The sequence below is a fragment of the Trichechus manatus genome, unplaced genomic scaffold (assembly GCF_000243295.1).
Source record: "Trichechus manatus latirostris isolate Lorelei unplaced genomic scaffold, TriManLat1.0 scaffold00182, whole genome shotgun sequence".
Taxonomy (NCBI): Eukaryota; Metazoa; Chordata; class Mammalia; order Sirenia; family Trichechidae; genus Trichechus; species Trichechus manatus.
Window position 1 is genome coordinate 1,975,805 of NW_004444118.1, and position 18,038 is coordinate 1,993,842.

An 18,038-nucleotide genomic window follows, 5' to 3' on the forward strand; every position below is an offset into this window, starting at 1 on the left:
CCACCCCACCCTATCCCTTGGCAAAAATCTCAGGGCTTTTTTGGGGTCAGTAGGATTCTGGCCACCCCCCCAGCCCGCCCCCAAAAGACAGACTTCACAGTCGCAAGCAGTAGGTTGGGATTTGGAGAGATCCCTCCCTGCAGGAACCCCACCCCTCTTCCCACCTCCTCGCCCCACTCCCTCTCCGCGGCCGTCAGTCTCTCCATTTCCCCCTCCTGGTCTCGTCCTCCCTCCCGCCTCTCTCGCTCTCCCTCCCCTTGCTTTCATCCTCCTATCCCCACCTCTCCAGCCTCCTCTTTCATCCCCCTCCCCTCTCTTCTCCTCCCCGCTCCCGCCTGCCCCACCCCTGGGAAGCCCCTCCCGTCGGGCAGCGCCGCTTTATAAGCGGGTTCCCTTCCCGGGGGCGGCAGCGGCTGGTCGGTGGCAGCTTTGCTTGTGCGGGGGCGGCGATTCGAGGACTGAGCGACCGCGGCCGGAGCGCGCCGGCCACCGCCTGCACCGCCCTTCCGCCCGGACGGCCGCAGCCCTGCGGGTCTCCGCTCCAGACCCACCCCCGCCCCACCCCGCGCGCCTCTGCCGCCTCTTCCAAAGACCCAGCTTGCTGAGCGGCCGCCGCTGCCGCTGTCGCCGCCGCCGCCGCCACCGCGCCAGATTCCGGCCGCGGCCACCCTCTGCCGTCCAGGGCCTCTCAGTCCCGGCCCCGGGACCCCGGCTTCCCGCCAGCCCCGGCCCCGGCACCATGTCGGAGAAGAGCGTGGAGGCAGCGGCCGAGTTGAGCGCCAAGGTAGGGGCTGGGGCGGCGGCGGCCGGGACCCCTCGCAGCCCCTGGGTTCGGGGCGGCCCTCCACCCCAGGCCCCCCGGACGGCCCTGCGCTGCTCTAGCGCCCGGGTCCCCGCGGACCCCACTCCGCCCTCCCCCCGCGCCCCAGTCTGGCGCTGCCTACCCGGCTCTGCACGGCTCCCGCCAGCGCCCTCTAGCTTCCCTGCGCTCCGCGCGGCGGCTCCTGGCCTCGCCGCTCAGGTCCGCGCTGGGCCCCGCCGCCGTCCCCACCCCTCGCCGGCCTCTACCCCGTCCGGTGTCCCGTCGGAGCCCTCCGCCTCTAAGTTTACTGTGCCCTCTTCCCTTCTTCCTCCCTCCCCGCGCCCCATTTCCCTGTCTCCTTCCAATCTGACCTCACCTTTTCTCCTGCTAAGCGGTTTGAGATCCTCAAGTGTAAACAGGACTCTCTCGGGCTCCTCCCTCGCGGCCCGACTGTCTCTTGCTTCCCTCCCCGGACAGCTGCTGCCACTGTCCGTTTTCTTTTCCCCCCTTTCCTTTCATTTACATCCTTTCCTTAACACTGGTCGAAAGCTTTTTTCTTTTTTTTTTTTTTTTTTGTCTCTCTCTCTCTCCATCGCACCTCCCCCCGCTCCACAAACACACACACTTAAAGAATCTCGAGTTCCTAAAAATTAGAAGGGAGGCGGGAATAGCCTTCGAAAAAGCTGAGGCTGGGCATTGCGTTGAGCTGTCATTGCTCACATTAGCTCCCTGCCTGGCCCCATCCCTTTGCCCTTGCCTCTCTTCCAGCCTTCGTCTAATTTCCCTAGGGAACCTGGGGAGTGTGGCTTTGGGAAATAAATGCAGCCAAGGTCTGGGGGCTGGGAGGCTGACCTTGGTAGTGATGAGGGGTGGGGGCTGAGGAGCCGTCACACAGGCCCCTGGGAGGCCTGCGAAGTGAAAGGGGAGAGCCAATGGGATGAAAGGCAGTGGGAGAGGAGATATGTGTGCGATCTGACAAGGTGTGCATGTGTGGCCCTCCAGTGGGCTGTGTGGTGGCATGTGACTTCACTGAGTAGGTGTCTTTGTATGTCTGAAATCCAGCGAGTGTGTGGGACTGCCCGTGTCAGTTACATGTGTGCAGGTGGAGAGGTAGATGTTCTGGAGCCATGTTGCTGCTCTGTAAGTGCGGAGTGGCTCCACTGTGCTCTTGTGTTGTCTTGGAGAGTATGCCAGAATGCCCAAACGCCAGGCCATGTGTCTCCGGATTGCGTGGGCGCTCCTCTGTAGCTCTGTGTGTGAATCAATGTCAGTCTGTGTCAGTGTGTGTGTGCCTGTGTTGAGTAAACGAGGCCAGAGAGCTTCTTAGCGCGAGACCTAGGGCCTAGGTCACATATCCTCCTGGAAAAGGGATCATGGAAGGACAGTGACCAGAAGGACAGGAGCGGAGAGGGCCCGGCCCCTTGGACTTTGGTCTCTGGTGTTCTCCCTCCCTTCTTTGCACTCTCCCTCCCTCCATCAGCCCAGATGGGAAATTTAGGCCACGGCCACTGAAACTTGGGAGTAGGGCCCCAGAGAGATGCTAACTAGCCCTTGGGTCTCCTGGCCCAAGTTGTGGGGAAAAGCCTACCAGGTAGTACAAGTGCCATACCAACTATGTGGCAAAGAAATGAGGACAGCCAAGGAGGATGAAGGAGAAATCTAGCTGGGGTGAGAGGATGAAGTGTTCTGTGCTCCCCCTAAAAAGGGAAAGAGAATCAAGTATCCCCCCAAGACCAGCCATTCTGTAGCAACCTCCTCTTTTATCCCCAATCCTGTTCCAGAAAGGACACACCCTCCCAGAGTGATCCACTCACATAGAAAACTTCTATCCACATGGAATCAGATACAGAGAGTTGCACATGAAAACCAGATCAGATCACATAGGGACACCCACAGTGTCACTCAGTGTCTGCCAAGGGGTGGAGTAAAGAGAGGACTGGAAACTGAATTGGAAGGCAGGTACAGTGTCCAGAGGAGACTCTCACATGAGCATCTACCTCTGCCACATCAGACTAGGACATCAAGGGTGTGCCTGCTGGGATCTTAGGGTGAAGGAGACCGGGGAAGTGTAGTGGGAGGATACACCAGACAGGTACCTGCCTCAACTACATTCTCATCCCACCCTAGACACAGACCTTGTGTTGTCTCTTCATCTGCCATGTCTGATACTCCTTCTCTTCCATGTTTCTTTTATCCTTTTTACCTACATTTCCACTGGAAATAGTTTCTTCTACTCTTCCAATACAGCAACACACACACCACAGGAGGTAGGGAGGAGGAAACTACTTGATCTCGTGTAAACTGTTTGGGGTATGGTGGGGAAAAGTGGTATGGGATGCCAGGAATCGTGGTGGGATGCTCTCCCTTCTCCTGCAGTGTTTGGCAAATTAGGAGCGTGAGGATTAGGGAGACACAGAGAAACAAAGGCATGAGAAGATGGAGGGGGAGCTGGGAAAGATGCCCAGGAGAGAGGGTACTCAGGAAAAGGCCCCAGAGGTAAACAAAAGGCAGAGCAGGGCTGGCAGTGGGAGAGGGCAGGCAAAGGAGGCGGCAGAGGGACATGGAGAGGGGGTGGGGCATCAAGGGTTTCAAGCAGATGGAGGGGATTTGCTTTGCTGAGCTGAACTCTTCAGCCTGTGAGGTTTGGAAGAACTTGATGGGGGTGGGGATCAGTTACCTTGGTGCCTGTTACCCTTTGCTTCAACACTTTACCTCTCCTGCTGAGTCTGGGGGAAGGAGGTCTGAGGTTTCAGCCCTTTTGCTGGCTCTAGTGTAAGGACCCTGAGGACCTGTGTTCTGTCTCTAAGCTGTGGCCACCTTCTCCGTTCCACACTCCTCCAAGCTCACTGCAGAGAGGGAGAACGGGGCTAGAGGGACTTGAGGATGGCAGATCATTTGTGGTGGGACAAAGGTGACCTCTTTCTCCCTTGCAGGACCTGAAGGAGAAGAAAGAGAAGGTGGAGGAGAAGGCAAGCCGGAAAGAGCGGAAGAAAGAAGTGGTGGAGGTGTGTGTGTGGGGGTGGGGTCAGGTGGGAGGTAACCACACCTGCCCTGCAATCCACCCTTCCCCGATTATCTCATCCTTCCTCACAGTTACCTCCTGGGAGCTGAGTCCTACCTTTTATTTCTTGTCCCCTCCCACCCTCACTGTCCTACCCTGAGGTGCCTCCCAAGTCCTTTTATCACCCCCTGCCCCATTCCATGGCCCTGGTGGTGGTGGGTGGAGACACACAGCCAACCTGACACTGCTTCCTCTCCTTGTTCCCACAGGAGGAGGAGAACGGGGCTGAGGAAGAAGAAGAAACTGCTGAGGATGGAGAGGAGGAGGATGAAGGAGAAGAAGAAGGTGGGGAGGGGCAGGAGAGGCTGGGCTGGGTGAAATGGAACTCAAAGGAACAGTCAGGGTGGGTTTGAAGACCTGAAGCAAGGCTGAGGATGACCTCAGGGGGTAACTGCCGGAGCTTCCTGTCCTTCCCCAATGACCCATTTCTGGCTCCTCAGATGAGGAAGAAGAAGAAGAGGATGACGAAGGGCCAGCGCTGAAGAGAGCTGCTGAAGAGGAGGTTTGGGCTGGGTTGTGGGTCCTGAGGGGCTGTCAGAGATGCAGCAGGGGCTGGGACCCCTTTGGATTTGGACCCAGATCCCTGTGGTGGCCTGGGTGGGGGCTGGAACAGGGCTAGGACAGGGGGAGGTCCCCTCTCCCATTTTACAGCTACCCCAATTCTTTCCCTCTCTACAGGATGAAGCAGATCCCAAGCGGCAGAAGACAGAAAACGGGGCATCAGCATGAGCCCCCTGCCAACGGGCTGGGGGTTGGAGGCCCTCGGGGCCTGGAGGTGGGAGTGGGAATGGACAAGTATAGCCACTCTTCACCTGGCTCCCTGCTCTGGGCCCCCACACCAGAGCTGCCACCCTCTTCTTCCTCCCCAGTCTTCTCATTTCTGCCTCTCCAGACACTGCCCCGTCCATCCTCACTCTGCCATTGTTCCACTTCCTGACCTGCTCCATCTGAGCTCCCCAGCTGGTCCCCAATCCCTCCTCTCTGTCTCCTTGATCTCTTCCTCCTTCCCCCCAGCCAATCCTACCCTTCTCTGGTAGCCTCTCCTACCTAATCTCTGCATCCCTCAGCCTCATTTTCTGCCCCATCCCTATCCTGCCTGATCCCTGGATCTCCCTCAGATCCCCTCCTCTCAGACAGCGCCAGGCCGGGGTGGGGCCAGGGTCGGACGGAACCCCACAGCTGCCCCCCTATCCTCCCCTTTTTGTATAATTTAATAAAGAAATGGTCGTGCTTCTGTTTTTAACCTGTCTCCTGCTTTCCAGGGGCCCAGTCAATACAGTGAGGGAGGAGGGTGGCTGACGACACATCTTGTTAGGACCCTTTCAATTTATAAAAAAGTAGCATACTCCCAAAGACAGGATGAGCACTCTAGGGGTGGACAGGGAGCACAGCTGCTTTTGAGAGCTGACTTCTGTCCCATTTTTGGATTCTTGGGGATGCTCCTCCCCAGCAATACACACAGTTCCCTGCTAACCCACACAAGGCCTAGACACTGCTGAGCCCAGTGGAAAGCTACAGCACTATTGTGCTGAACCAGGCAAATAGAAACAGCCCCAGGAACAGGAAGTCCCACCCCTGAAATGGGAGAGGGGTTGTAGGCCTGTGTCTCAGCCCCCCAGGATCCTGGAGGGAGAGCTGCCTGGCATCAAAGATGATGCCCTGTCCTGGCCCTGAGGAAGTGAGCTCCTTCTGGTCAAGCAAGGAGAACCCTAGGGTCTCTTGTTTCCAGGCCACTTGCTGCCTGTATTGCTGTCCCAGCACTCCCTGCCACTGCCTTCTAGTTCTCCCAGCTGTGCTGGAGCAGGAGTTCCCCTCTGTCAGTGTCGCACTTCCTTCCCTGGTTCCTCTGCCTGTTTTATAGAGTTTGGTCTTGCTTAGAAGGTTTCTGCATTTCTCCATCTCCCTAACACCCTTGCCCTCTCTTAGTTCAGAACCTCTGGTTTGGGGGAAGTTGCTGAGTGCTCAGGGGTCTGAGCTGGAGGGTGTACAGGAGAGGTAGACTCACTGACAACACCATTCTTCCCAGATGAGAAGACACTCAAAACTCACCCAGGGTCAGGACTATACACACAGCTTTTGTCTTCACACTCCCTGTCTGACCTTAGCAAATTATTTCATCTTTGAGCCTCAGTTTTCTCAGCTGTACAGTTGAGGTTAATGCTAGATTCCATGAGTTACTGTATGTAAAGTGTCCAATATAGTACCTAGCTCACAGGGAGGGCTCAATATAACGTAGCTGTTATTTTCCCCAGACTTGGGGTACCTTTCCCTAAACCTACCATGTTTTCAAAACCAAAACCAAACCCATTGCCACCGAGTGGATTCTGACTCGTAGACCATGTTTTAGGATGCAGTAAAGCTTCCTGTCCACCTTATTCCCAGGAGTCATTGTAACGGTGGGTGGGAAAGCACGTGTATAATCAAATTCTGGGATGTTAAAGGAAAGAGGAGATGAAGACCAAGGAGAGGACTTGCCAAGAAGAAAATGTGAACGTTGGGCTGAGGAGGTAGTTTAGAGATGGGCAAGTGGGTTGTTCAGGGCAGAAATAGTTTGGAGAGAGGGCAGAAAGGTCTTGGGAAAGGCAACAGTCAGGAGGGTGGGGGAAGGGCAAGAAGGGGGTGGTGGGAAGACCCCGGACGGAGGAAGTAAACAAGGGGAGAGCCACCACAGAGGTGGAGGGTGATGCTGCTGGGAATCAACCCCCTCAGACTTTCCACTGCGAAGCGAAACTGTAAGCTCTGAGGTGCGTGTAGGGGGGAGGGGGGAGAGGGCAATGGGGAGGGGAAGTGGGGAAGGTGGAGGGATGGCAGGACAGGGCGAGGGCCCTGGGAACAGCACACAGGCATCCCAGCTCACACAGCCAGCTTGCCTCCACTCTGCTCTCTGCCACTGCCCTGCCCCGTTCCCTGGGACACCCCCATCCCTACCCCACCCTCAGGCTACCTGATCTGGCCAGGTTTTCCCTGGATTCTAGCTTCTGATTGTTGGTTGCTCCTCTCTCTCTCAGGCCCCCCTCCCATCCCCCTCCCTCTAGATTCTCTTCCTTCACCTCCCTCTTTGTAGAACCCCTACTTTGTCCCCCCTACCTCTTTACTGACCTCCTCCCGTTGGAGGGCTTATTGTGGCCCGGGCCATAGGGGAGATGTGGGAGGCGCAGTTCCTGGTCTTGCTGCTTCTGCAACCGCTGTGGGTGGCTCCAGGTAAGGTGGTGATGGTGGGAGGGCTGACCTCCAGATCCACGAAGAGGGCCAGCAGGGATCTCTCTATGACCCCACAGATCCTGTGGCCCTTAGCTCTGGTGCTGGATTCTTCTAATGTCTTTCTTGGGGCAGTCCTTCTAGCCCCAAAGCCTCTCTGCTGTCTCACCCTTGTTAGGCAAGGGACAGAAACCAAGCTCTTCCTAGACTTTTTCTCTCTTGGGAATCACTGGGCTCTTTCTCTACTCCTAAGTCTCTTGGCTCATGGCCCCTCCCCTTGGCCTCTCTTTTACTCCCCAGTGGAGGCTTCAGGGCCTGGGGCAAAGGTCCCGGTGGTGTGGGCCCAGGAGGGGGCTCCTGTCCGACTCCCCTGCAGCCCCAAAATCCCCCTCAGCCTTCTGCGAAGTGCAGCAGTCACTTGGCAGCACCAACCAGACAGGTATGCACCCCAAACCTGGGCAACAGAACTCCCAAACCCAGCCCTAATGGCAGCCAGACTCACAACCCAATACCCAACCCTTCCAATGTCCCCTCAGGGCATGCCACACAACCCTCTGCCCCTCCCCTGAGCTCCCAGTCCCCCTGAAGCCAGGGTCTCAGCCTCACCTGCCGCCTTGCACCTCTCCCGCCCTTCCGCGGAAGACTGCTCCCTCACACCTGCATCCCATAGTATGCCTGCTTCTCCTGTAGTGGATGGTGCTGCCCGGCGCGGGGGAGGGGAAGGAGGGCAGGGGAGGAAGGCTGGTGGTCAAGAGACCTCCTTTTTGGGCAGGCTTCCTAGTCCTCAAAAGAAGACTAGTCTGCTCTGCTCTGGGGCTGCTTCCCCCTCGACTTTCTCAATGCCATCTCTCTCTCTCCCGCCCAGTGGCCGGCCCAGCCCGGCGCCCGGCAGCACCACGACCCCTGGCCCGCGCTCCGGGGCGCCCTCCCCTCTGGGGCCCGGATCCCGCCGCTACACGGTGCTGAGCGTGGCGCCGGGAGGCCTGCGCAGCGGGAGGCAGCCCCTGCAGCCCCGGGTGCAGGTGGCGGAGCGCGATCTCCAACGCGGGGACTTCTCGCTGTGGCTGCGCCCAGCCCGGCGCGCCGATGCTGGAGAGTACAGAGCCACTGTGCGCTTCAGGAACCATGCCCTCTCCTGCCACCTCTGCCTGCGCGTGGGCCAGGGCTCAAGTAGGTGGGGGCGGGACGAGGGGCGAGGGGCTGGGAGGAGGGCCCCTCACTCACTGCCGCCTGGGAGGCAGGAAGGGCTAAGGGAGGCTGTGCCTCTGAGGATGCGCCCTTAGACTGCCAGAGCGCTCCCAGATGGGTAGAGAAAGGGGGTGGGGGTCCATACCGCGGAGTGGAAGGTGCCCCCAGAGAAGCACATGCATGGGGGGGGGGCCCAATGGAGAGATTGTATCACCCCTTCGGCTTGCCTTCCCCCACCCACAGAGAGAGTGCCAGAGTGCCTTTGGTGGGGGTGGGGAGGTACCAAGGACTCCCTCTCTTCTAGGGGCTAGAGGGTGTGGGAAGACTGCTGGGCTAGAGTGATTCGTTTCAGACATCTGTAGCTCTGGTGGTGGGCTTAGTGGGGATCCTCAGGCATGGCCTGGAGAAAGAGAAGAGTAGAAGATGCCAAGTAAACTGGAGGCAGGGGGCAGGGGAAAGTGGGCATCCATTTTAAGTACCTCCAGGTGCCAGGCCCTAGGCTGGGGCAGAGGAGAGAAGGACAAAGACATCTAAAGCATGGTCCCTGTTTCCAGAAGCTTCTACATTAGCTGGCCCACTGAGATGGGAAAATGTTCTGGGGTGGGGCTGACCCAGCCTTCTTTACCCTTTGCACAGTGACTGCCAGCTCCCCAGGACCTCTCAGGACTTCTGAGTCGGTTGTTTTGAATTGCTCCTTCAGCCGCCCTGACCTCCCAGCCTCTGTGCGCTGGTTCCGGGGCCTGGCTCGGGACCCTGTCCAGAAGTCCCCCCAGCACCACTTGGGCGGAAGCTTCCTCTTCCTGCCTCAAGTCAGCCCCTCAGATTCTGGGCCCTGGGGCTGCATCCTCACCTACAGAGATGGCTTCATTGTCTCCATTACATACAACCTCACGGTTCTAGGTAACTCCTCCAGCCTGCCTTCACACTTGACCACAACCCCTTCCTGCCCCCTGTCACCTCCCCTAACTTTTTGGTCCCCAAAGCAAGTCCTCAGCAGCTAGTGCCACCTGTGATTGCTCTGGCCCCGCTGTCCGACCCCTTTCTCATGTGGCAGCCTTTCAGCTGCCTTTTCCCCTTCTAGCTTCTCCCTTGGCCATCCAGCCTCACTTGCCAGCCTTTGGTCTCATGACGGTCCAGCCCATGTCCTGAGTTTCTGAGCAGCATCAGTTCGTCTACCTTATTCTGTTCCTTAGCACTCTTCAGAGCTGGATCACCTCCTCTGCTCTTCTGCCTTCTTCCCTGCAGACCCAGCAGTCCAACCCCTCTGCACCTTCCCCTGTCAACTTTAACTTTGGGTTCCTTTTTCTTCCAGGTCTGGAGCCCACAGCCCCACTGACAGTATATGCTGGAGCAGGTTCCAGGGTGGAACTGCCCTGCCGCCTGCCTCTTGCTGTGGGGACCCAGTCTTCCCTCACCGCCAGGTGGGCCCGGCCTGGGGGAGGCCCTGACCTCCAGGTGGCTGAAGACAATGGCAGTTTTACTCTTTGGCTGGAGGCCGTGAGCCAGGCACAGTCTGGTACCTACACCTGCCACATCCATCTGCAAGGACAGGAGCTTAGTGCCACCATCACTTTGGCAGTCATCACAGGTCAGCCCCAGGACAGGGAGGGATGGCTGGCTGGGCAAAGACTGGGCAAATCCATAGCCGTGATGCCAGGCACTGGGCACAAGTTCCAGAGGCTGCCCAATGTGGCCTCCTCTTTTCTCACCCCCTTTGTAAAGAACTGAAACTGAAAATCTCCCCTTGAGTCACAAGATAAACGTTCCATTGTTCTCTAAGGGACTCCCCTGCCCTGAATTGGCGGGAGGGTCTGAGCAGTTGGGAGAAGAGATGGCAAAAGTCTGAATGGTTCAAAAGAGGTGGAATATATTTCCATAATCCTTGTCCACTTTGGGGACAAGGCTTGGGTTAAAGTTGCAGGACATTGCTTGGATTTGGGAGGAGTCATCAGTCCCTTGGTTAGCAAATATTTACTGAACAAAGGCCTTCCAAGACAGTATAAAACAAACACAGAAAAAAAATACTCAGAAAGTATGTGTGGATTGATTGGTAACTATCAGCCATGACAGCTTGGCTATGTCTGCGGTCCTCATCTCGGCCACTAAATAGTAGTATCATATCAACAAAAACAACCCGTTGCTGTCGAGTCGATTCCGACTCACAGTGAACCTATAGGCTATTGTAGAACTGCCCTTATAAGGTTTCTGAGGAAGCAGACTGCCACATCTTTTCTCCTGTGAAGCAGCTGCTGGGTTTGAACCACTGACCTTTTGGTTAGCAGCTGAGCACTTTAACAACTGTGTGCTTAATAATGTGTTTCGGTTGAATGAATAAATGAATAAGCTAACAAATAATACATCTCCTGAGGGTCAGCACTGCATTTCCACCTGTTTCCTGGCTATCTCTACCTAGATATCGTACCCACACTGCAGTGTAATGCTGAACCCCATCTTTTCCTCACACCCAATCCTCTTACTGCCTTAAGCCTTTCTGTCAGTAACTTCATTTGAAACCTGGCCTTCTCCTTCTCTCCCTACATGAAGTCATTCACCAATGCCCACTAATTCTTTCAGTCCAATGTCTTTTTTCTTGAGGACCAACTGCTTCATGGAGTTTTCCCATGGTATCTCCACAACATTTTGATGAGAGAGGTCTTATTACCTTTGTTTCACCAAGAGGGAAACTTTTCCAAAGGCACACAGTTGGGAAGTTCTAGACTCAGAGTCTAAACTCAGGTATTTTTGCCATCAAATCTTCACCTTCCTGTACACCATGCTCAGATCAAGGCCCTTCACCTTTTGTCTTCCATCCGCCGTATCAGGTCCCTGTATGGTGCAAGCGGTTTGCACTTGGCTACTAACCTAAAGCTTGGAGGTTCAAACCCACTCAGTGGTGCCATGGAAGAAAGGCCTGGCAATCTTCCAAAAGGTCACAGCCTTGAAAACCCTATGGAGCAGTTCTACTCTATAACACATGGGGTCGCCATGAGTCAGAATTGACTTGAAGGCAGTGGGTTTGGTTTTTGGTTTTTAACTACCCTATAAGAGTCCCTGGGTGGTGGAAACAGTTAGGTACTTGACTACTAACCAAAAGGTTGGCAGTGTGAATCCACCCAGAGGTGCCTGAAAAGAAAGGCCCGGCAATTTGCTTCTGAAAGATCATAGCCTTGAAAATCCTATGGAGCGCATTTCTACTCTGACACCATGGGTTCGCCATAAGTTGGATCAACTCTACAGCAACTGGTTTGGTTTTGGTTTTATCCACCCTATCTCTAACTGTATAGCTTTGAGAAGGCTCTGTCTCTAGAACAGTTGGTCAGATGACTGTTCTCTAAACATTCTGAAGGGCAGATAGAGAACATTCAGGGGGGACATCAAGATAGGGACACTGATAAGAGCCAAGTCATGAAGCAGGAAAGGTACGAGGTATATACTGGGGGCTAACTCACCTGACTGATGTTAAGGGTTCTGAGTTGAGTAGAAAGTAATGTAAAAGAATCTGGAGTAGTATCAGGTGGTCCTTCAGGGCCAGTTTGAGTTTGAGCAATACCCTGAAGGCAGTAGGGAGCCTGGAAAGTTTTTGAGCAGGGGAGTGATCTGACCAAAAGCATTGTCTTGTTAAGATTAATTTAGTTATGACCCCTGATTTCTTCCCCGCAACCTCACCCAGTCAGAACCCAGGTGAGGGCAGGGTGACTGGGAGGTGTACCTGTAGTATTAGGTAATGAGGTCAGACCTCAAAAGATTTCTTTCCTCTAATTTTTTCAGTGACTCCCAAATCCTTTGGGTTACCTGGCTCCCCGGGGAAGCTGCTTTGTGAGGTGACTCCGGCGTCTGGACAAGAGCACTTTGTGTGGACTCCCCTGAGCAACCAGTCTTGGAGGAGTTCTCCAGGGCCCTGGCTGGAAATGCAGGAGGCCAGGCTCCTTTCCCAATCCTGGCAGTGCCAGTTGTACCAGGGCAAGAGACTACTTGGATCAGTGTTATATGTCACAGAGCTGTCTGGCCCAGGTCTGAGACCCCAAAACACCACAGCCCCAACTCCAGACCAATCATCTTGACCCCCCTCCCAGACCCACCCCTGTCCCAGCTCTTTTCTTCCCAATCTGGAACCTGACCTCTATCTCTTGTCTAGGCCTGACCCACTTCTGCTGCTAATTAGCTGAATGACCCTGGGCAAGCCTTAAACTCTCTGGGCCCCATTGTCTACATTTGTAAACTATGAGAGGGTAGCAAGATGATCTTTTCAGCCCTGACCCTGTGCCTAATCCTGTTCTTTCTCCACAGGTGCCCAACGCTCTGGGGGAACCCCCAGTGCCATGAAAACAGGCCATTTCCCTCTCTTTCTCATCCTTGGTATCCTTTTGCTGCTCCTCTTTATGACTGGAGCCTTTGGCTTTCACCTTTGGAGAAGACAGGTTAGTGGGGCCCTCCCCCAACACTGCCTTTTCTCTCCCCAATCCTGAGAGTCCTGTTTGGCACCCCTTCCTTAGGGAAGATGCCCAAGGTGGGCCGCTGAATTTGCCTCTGCTCTCCAGGGACCCCTTGCCTGGGGAGGCATGAAAGGGCTGAGAGAAGGCCTAGGACCAGTGGGAAGGGCTGGATGGCCAGGAAAGGAGAATAGATGCACTCAGCATCCTTCCTATTTCCTTTCCCTTCATCCTTCTCCTCCCACCCTTCATCTCCCTCTTAATCTCTTCCCACAGTGGAGACGAAGAAGATTCTCTGCCCTAGAGAATGGGATTCACCCTCCTCAGGCTCAGAGCAAGATAGAGGAGCTGGAGCAAGAACTGGAGCTAGAACCAGAGCAAGAGCTGGAGCCGAAGCCGGAGCCCAACCTGGAGCCGGAGCTGGAGCCAGAGAAGCCCTGACCTGGAGATAAGGCAGCCAGCCGATCTCAGCAGCTCAGTCTTTATCCCTCCATCTCAGCCCATAAATAAACTCCCTGTCAGCAGCAAGCCTGAGTCTGACTCCTTCTTGTCCAGTGAAGGTTCCTGTCTCTCCCCAGCCTCTGGGGCTCTCTTCTCCCACCCCAGCCTCCTAACCCACTTTCCCCAGCCAATCTCTCTCATTTTCCTATTCCCATTTTTCCCTTTTCTGTTTCTGGCCTCTCTGTGTTTATTCTTAATCTCGCTCTTGCTCTGTCTCTCTCTTTCCCTCTCTCTCTCACTTGGGTAGTAATTTTTTTTTTTAAGCTCCAAAAAAGCCCTCACCCCCTCTTATCTCTACAGCCCGCCTCTCCCCTGTCCTTCCACCCATATCGTGCTGGCTGCCCTGATTTCCTTTATATTTTTGTCTTTCCGCACCCCACCCCACATTCAGTTGCACTTCAGCACCTGTCCGTGGCTCCCTGGCTGCAGCAGACACACAGACACAGACACACACAGACACACAGACACACACAGACACACACACACGTACAGAGGAGCTCCTAGGCTAGGGAGGAGCCCTGCTGCCATGTCAAGTCCTCCAAGGGATCAGGTCTTGAAACCTTTCTGGGCAGCTGGCCGAGGTTCCTACAGATCTCTGCCCCAACCCCCACGTTCCCCAGCCCTTGGCAACTTGTCTGGTCCCAGGCATGAGAACACACTGCCACCCAGTGGTCACTACTCACCACACACCACCGGAGGTCAGGCAGGCAGGCTGGAAGAAATTGAACACTGCAGTGGACTCCGGTGGAGCACACGCCCAGTGTGTACAAGACGCTGCTTTTGTGGCGTGCTCTCTTGATGTCCAGCACACAAGTGTGCGCCCAGCAGCTGTCACACGGCCTGTGCACCCTTCAACAGAGAGGCTGCACAATGCATGCTTCAGGAGATAACAGCCCTGGCCCTGGCAAGGTATATAATCCAAATCTGACAAAGGGGAGTGCTGTGAACAAAGGCCACTGTGGGGGAGAAAAACATCCAGAAAGACAGCTGGCTGCTGCTGCAACTTTGGGCGTCAGGAGACCTGGCTTCTGATCCTGGCTCTACTGCTGTTCCAGATGTGACCATGGTCAATCTCCCTGAGCCTCAGTCTCTTTATCTATTAAATGAGATAATGATAATAACCCACCAAAATGGGTTGTTGCGAATATCTGGTGAAAAAGGGCTTTGAAAACTGTGAAGTGCTCCGTGCATGTGATGTGCTTGTCTGATTACCCGCTAGTGAAGGTGAAAGGAGGCAAACAATGATATAGAAGGCTCACGAGCCTGCCCCTGCCCGCATGTGCCTCTCTTGGAGAGAACATATGTGTGCACCACGCAGACCATCCTTTCAGCAGAGAACACACACAGCCTTGGTCAACAGCACCCCCACAATCTGGCAAGGGGACCTCGACCTCCGCCGGCAATGTGCACAGGGCATTGGACTTTGGCTGCAGACAGCTCTTTCAGGGAACTTTAACCCTGTACAGGAGGAAAAAATATTGAAAGAGAATGAGAGCAAGCTTGCAGGAGGCACACTGCGGTATATACATGTGCTGTGGCAGATGCCCTATCAGGTGTTACTCTGGGCCTGGGTGCGGTAAGCAGAATGACACAAAGAGACCAGAACAAGGCTGGAGACTGTCCCCGTGGAGACACAATAGCCAGAAATTTGAGGGTGGAGCCTTAAGGAGATAGGGGGCACCCTCTGAAACCTAAACAATGAGCCATTTGAGGCAATCTGAGGCTCTGAGCTTTAGGAAGGTGGTTTCCCTAGTCTGGTCACAGGTGGAGAAACAGTGGCACAGAAAGGAGGAGGCTCTGGCGCTCACCAGAGAGGATCATACTAGGAGGCGAAGGCCTGAAATCCCCTTTAGAAATCTTCAAAGTAACATTTCTACCCTTTGTGGTTGTCTGGGTGGGGACAGGTGCTGAGGGGGTCTCTTCAGCTCTGCCCCAGGATCCCGCTCTCCATGGTCTTAGTAGAAGCCCTCATGTTTTAATGAGGCAGGGGTTTCCTGGAAAGTTCTGTGGGTGGCATTTTCCCTTTCTACTAGATAACATCCTATGCCCTTTGAGTTTATGAAATAGTCATTGAAGATTCACTGGGGCCTAGGCAGGGACTTCCCCCTACTCCTGCAAGAAGGGGGACAGGGAGGGGACAGAGGCAGAGTGAAGGGCCACGTTGTTCCCCCACCCCCTAGGGAAGAGAAGAACAAAGGGAGGAAGAAAGAGGGGTTTGGGGGGTTTGTGCATACAGTGCTTCCTTTATTAATTCTTACTCCCTTTTTCTGTGCGTTCTTCCTTAAAGAGTGAGACATTCCTGCCCCTCTCCCCCAAAGCACCATTTCCCATCTAAAAAAGCAAAAACCAAACCCCTTGCCATTAGCTCATAGCAAGAGTAGAACTGCCCCATAGGGTTTCCAAGGAGCAGCTGGTAGATTCAAACTGCCAACCTTTTAGTTAGCAGCCATAGCTTTTAACCACTATGCCACTAGGGCTCCATTTCCCCTCTAGCAGGATAAAACCTCCAGGTCTCCCAGGGAGCTAGGTGGATTCACTGGGCACCTCAAAATTTATATGCAAACCAGTGTTTCAGGCTGGGCTCCTGGAGGGGAAGGGGCCTCAAGCAGGCAGGGAGCTCAGGGAGATTCCTTGGGTGGGCAATCATCTTAGGTCCTTGCTAAGGAGGAAGGAGAGTGTATTAGTTATCTATTGCTGTGTAACAAATCACCCCCAAATATAGCAGTTTAAAACAACAAACATGGGTTATCTCACACAGATTCTGAAGATCAGGAATCCAGGAGCAGTTTAGTTGCATAGTTCTGCTCAGGGTCTCACAAGATGTAGGCTGAGCCCACAATCATTTGAAGGCTTTCTTGGGGCTAGAGGATCCACTTTCAAGAAGCTCATTTACATGGTTGCTGGCCAGAGACCTTAGTTCCTCCTCACATGGGCCTCTTCATAGGGCTGCTCAAAATGTGGCAGCTGACTTCCCCCCCGAGGGAGAGAGTGGCCAAGACAGAGCCACCAAGCTTTCATAACGTAATCTCAGAAATGGCATACTATCACTTCTGCCCTATGATTCTCAGTGGTTTGGCAGTTACGTGATGATGTATTTTGGCAGTTATGTAATATTGTAATGTTGGTATTCTCCATTTTGTGATATAATGTAATCACTTCCATGATGTGATCTGATGTGACCAGCCGGTCAGTTGTAAGGCGAGTTTCCTCAGAGGCGTAGCCTGCATTCTGGCAAAGCTTGCTGGCTTTCACTTGTCCTGGATCCTGCACTGGGCTTGTCATTATCTGACCTCCGGTTCTTTGGGACCTAAGCCAGCGGCCTGCTGTATTGCCTGCCAATCTTGTGTTCATCAGCCCCTGCAGCTACATAAGTCAGGAGAAGCCTCCAGCCTGATGCCTGACCCATGGACTTGGGACTTGCCAGCCTCTACAACTGCGTGAGCCATTTCTTTGAGATAAATCTCTCTATGTATTTGTCTATCTACACATGTATATGTATATATACATATATATGTATGCTTCACTGGTTTTGCTTCTCTAGAGAACCCAGCCTAAGAGAGTCACACAAACCAACCCTGGCACAGTGTAAGAGGGACAACATAAGGGTGTGAATTGAACAGGGTTGAAATCACTGGGGGCCATCTTGCAGCCTCTCTATCATAAGATAGAACAGTGCCTGAAAAAGAGATAGGCCAAGACAAGGTGAGGGGCATCTCTGAGTACCCCCACCCCCACTCCTACCGTGTACCTGTTATCTGGGAGTTCTGGAGGTCAAATGAGGGCCAGGCCCTTGCCAAATCAAGTGTGTCAGGAGAGAGGCCATAGTGTGCTCACTCAGAGCTCTGTTCACATTCGTCAGTGTTTCCCCTACCATGAACTGGTCATCTCAGCTTCATGGGGCAGGGCAGGGGCCTGGGCAGATTCAGAAAGTTCCCTGTCCCACTTTCCCCACCAGACAGAGAACTTAGGGTTCAGGCCTGAGCCCCTGCTGTTAATCCTCCGCAGAGGAGATGAGCAAATAGCCTAGGTTTCACCACTCAGGCCCACCCAGGGTGGAGCTAGTCCTTTGAAACGAATGAGGTTGAGGTGAGGATGGGTTCTATCTGCTCCACTCTGTGGCTGACAGTTTCTCCAAGGGGCTGCAGGTGTCAGCTGGCTGAGACTAGGCTGGGCTCTGAAATTTGCCATCCAAACCTCCCATGGGGTAGGGGGGAGGCCTGGGAACCACCGCCTGAGTGTTGCAAAAAGTAAGCGGTCATGAAGCTGGGGAAAATGTGGCTATTGGTGGAGGTGGGGGTCGGCCCTCCTAGACCTTTTCCCAGAAAACATACTTGGTGACCCTTCCTCCCCAATCTCAAGCCCTGCTCCCTCCCTCTTTGCAGAGGCTGCCAGTGCAGCCACAGATGCTTCTGGTAAGGAGGCCACCGCAGGACTGCACCTGCGGCTTCCCACTTCCCTACTCCACAGGCTACCCCGCTCCTTCTCAATAGCCTGGTCTCCAAAGCTCTGTCAGTAGCCTCCAATGCTGGCTTCCCGCAGATTCTCATCTCTTTTCTCCCACTAGGCCCCCTCCCCCCTCCTCCATCCTAGAGACAGAGAAAACATGCAGCAAAAATATCTGTCAACCAGGAAACAGGAGACCTCTGGAGATCCCCACGCTCTGTGTGACAGTCACAGAATTGGGGCAGATAGCTTAACTTCTTTTTCTGTAATATGGGGATAGCAATACTTACTGAAAAGGCTTGGCATGTGCTCATGGATGTGAAAGTGCTTTGAAAATGGAAAATCACTTCATAGATATGAGGGATTATGTTGGTGATCAGCCTCAGGAGCTTACCTCCTCCATTTCTGTAGGAAA

The 18,038-nt window shown here is 54.4% G+C and overlaps 2 protein-coding genes across 2 annotated transcripts; both read left to right on the forward strand.

Annotated features, from left to right (window-relative positions):
- The first annotated feature begins 368 nt into the window (after positions 1–368).
- Positions 369–5,106, forward strand: PTMS (parathymosin). The gene is made up of 5 exons (XM_004387222.2): positions 369–784; positions 3,736–3,807; positions 4,073–4,148; positions 4,304–4,365; positions 4,542–5,106. The coding sequence occupies exons 1-5, from the start codon at positions 740–742 to the stop codon at positions 4,590–4,592; spliced, it is 306 nt and encodes a 101-aa protein (XP_004387279.1). The 5' UTR covers positions 369–739; the 3' UTR covers positions 4,593–5,106.
- Positions 5,107–7,006: 1,900 nt separating this feature from the next.
- Positions 7,007–13,120, forward strand: LAG3 (lymphocyte activating 3). The gene is made up of 8 exons (XM_004387266.1): positions 7,007–7,064; positions 7,362–7,500; positions 7,927–8,231; positions 8,886–9,149; positions 9,562–9,837; positions 12,018–12,260; positions 12,537–12,667; positions 12,956–13,120. Exons 1-8 carry the CDS (start codon positions 7,007–7,009, stop codon positions 13,118–13,120), a joined length of 1,581 nt encoding a protein of 526 aa, XP_004387323.1.
- The last annotated feature ends 4,918 nt before the right edge of the window (positions 13,121–18,038 follow it).

Excerpts from the sequence above, each read along its gene's own strand:
- LAG3 (XM_004387266.1), top strand. The coding sequence starts at position 7,007 with ATGTGGGAGGCGCAGTTCCTGGTCTTGCTGCTTCTGCAACCGCTGTGG. Across the intron at positions 7,065-7,361 it reads ACCGCTGTGGGTGGCTCCAG|TGGAGGCTTCAGGGCCTGGG; the intron begins GTAAGGTGGTGA and ends TTTACTCCCCAG. Across the intron at positions 12,261-12,536 it reads CACAGAGCTGTCTGGCCCAG|GTGCCCAACGCTCTGGGGGA; the intron begins GTCTGAGACCCC and ends CTTTCTCCACAG.
- PTMS (XM_004387222.2), top strand. The coding sequence starts at position 740 with ATGTCGGAGAAGAGCGTGGAGGCAGCGGCCGAGTTGAGCGCCAAG. Across the intron at positions 3,808-4,072 it reads GGAAGAAAGAAGTGGTGGAG|GAGGAGGAGAACGGGGCTGA; the intron begins GTGTGTGTGTGG and ends TTGTTCCCACAG. Across the intron at positions 4,149-4,303 it reads GGATGAAGGAGAAGAAGAAG|ATGAGGAAGAAGAAGAAGAG; the intron begins GTGGGGAGGGGC and ends CTGGCTCCTCAG.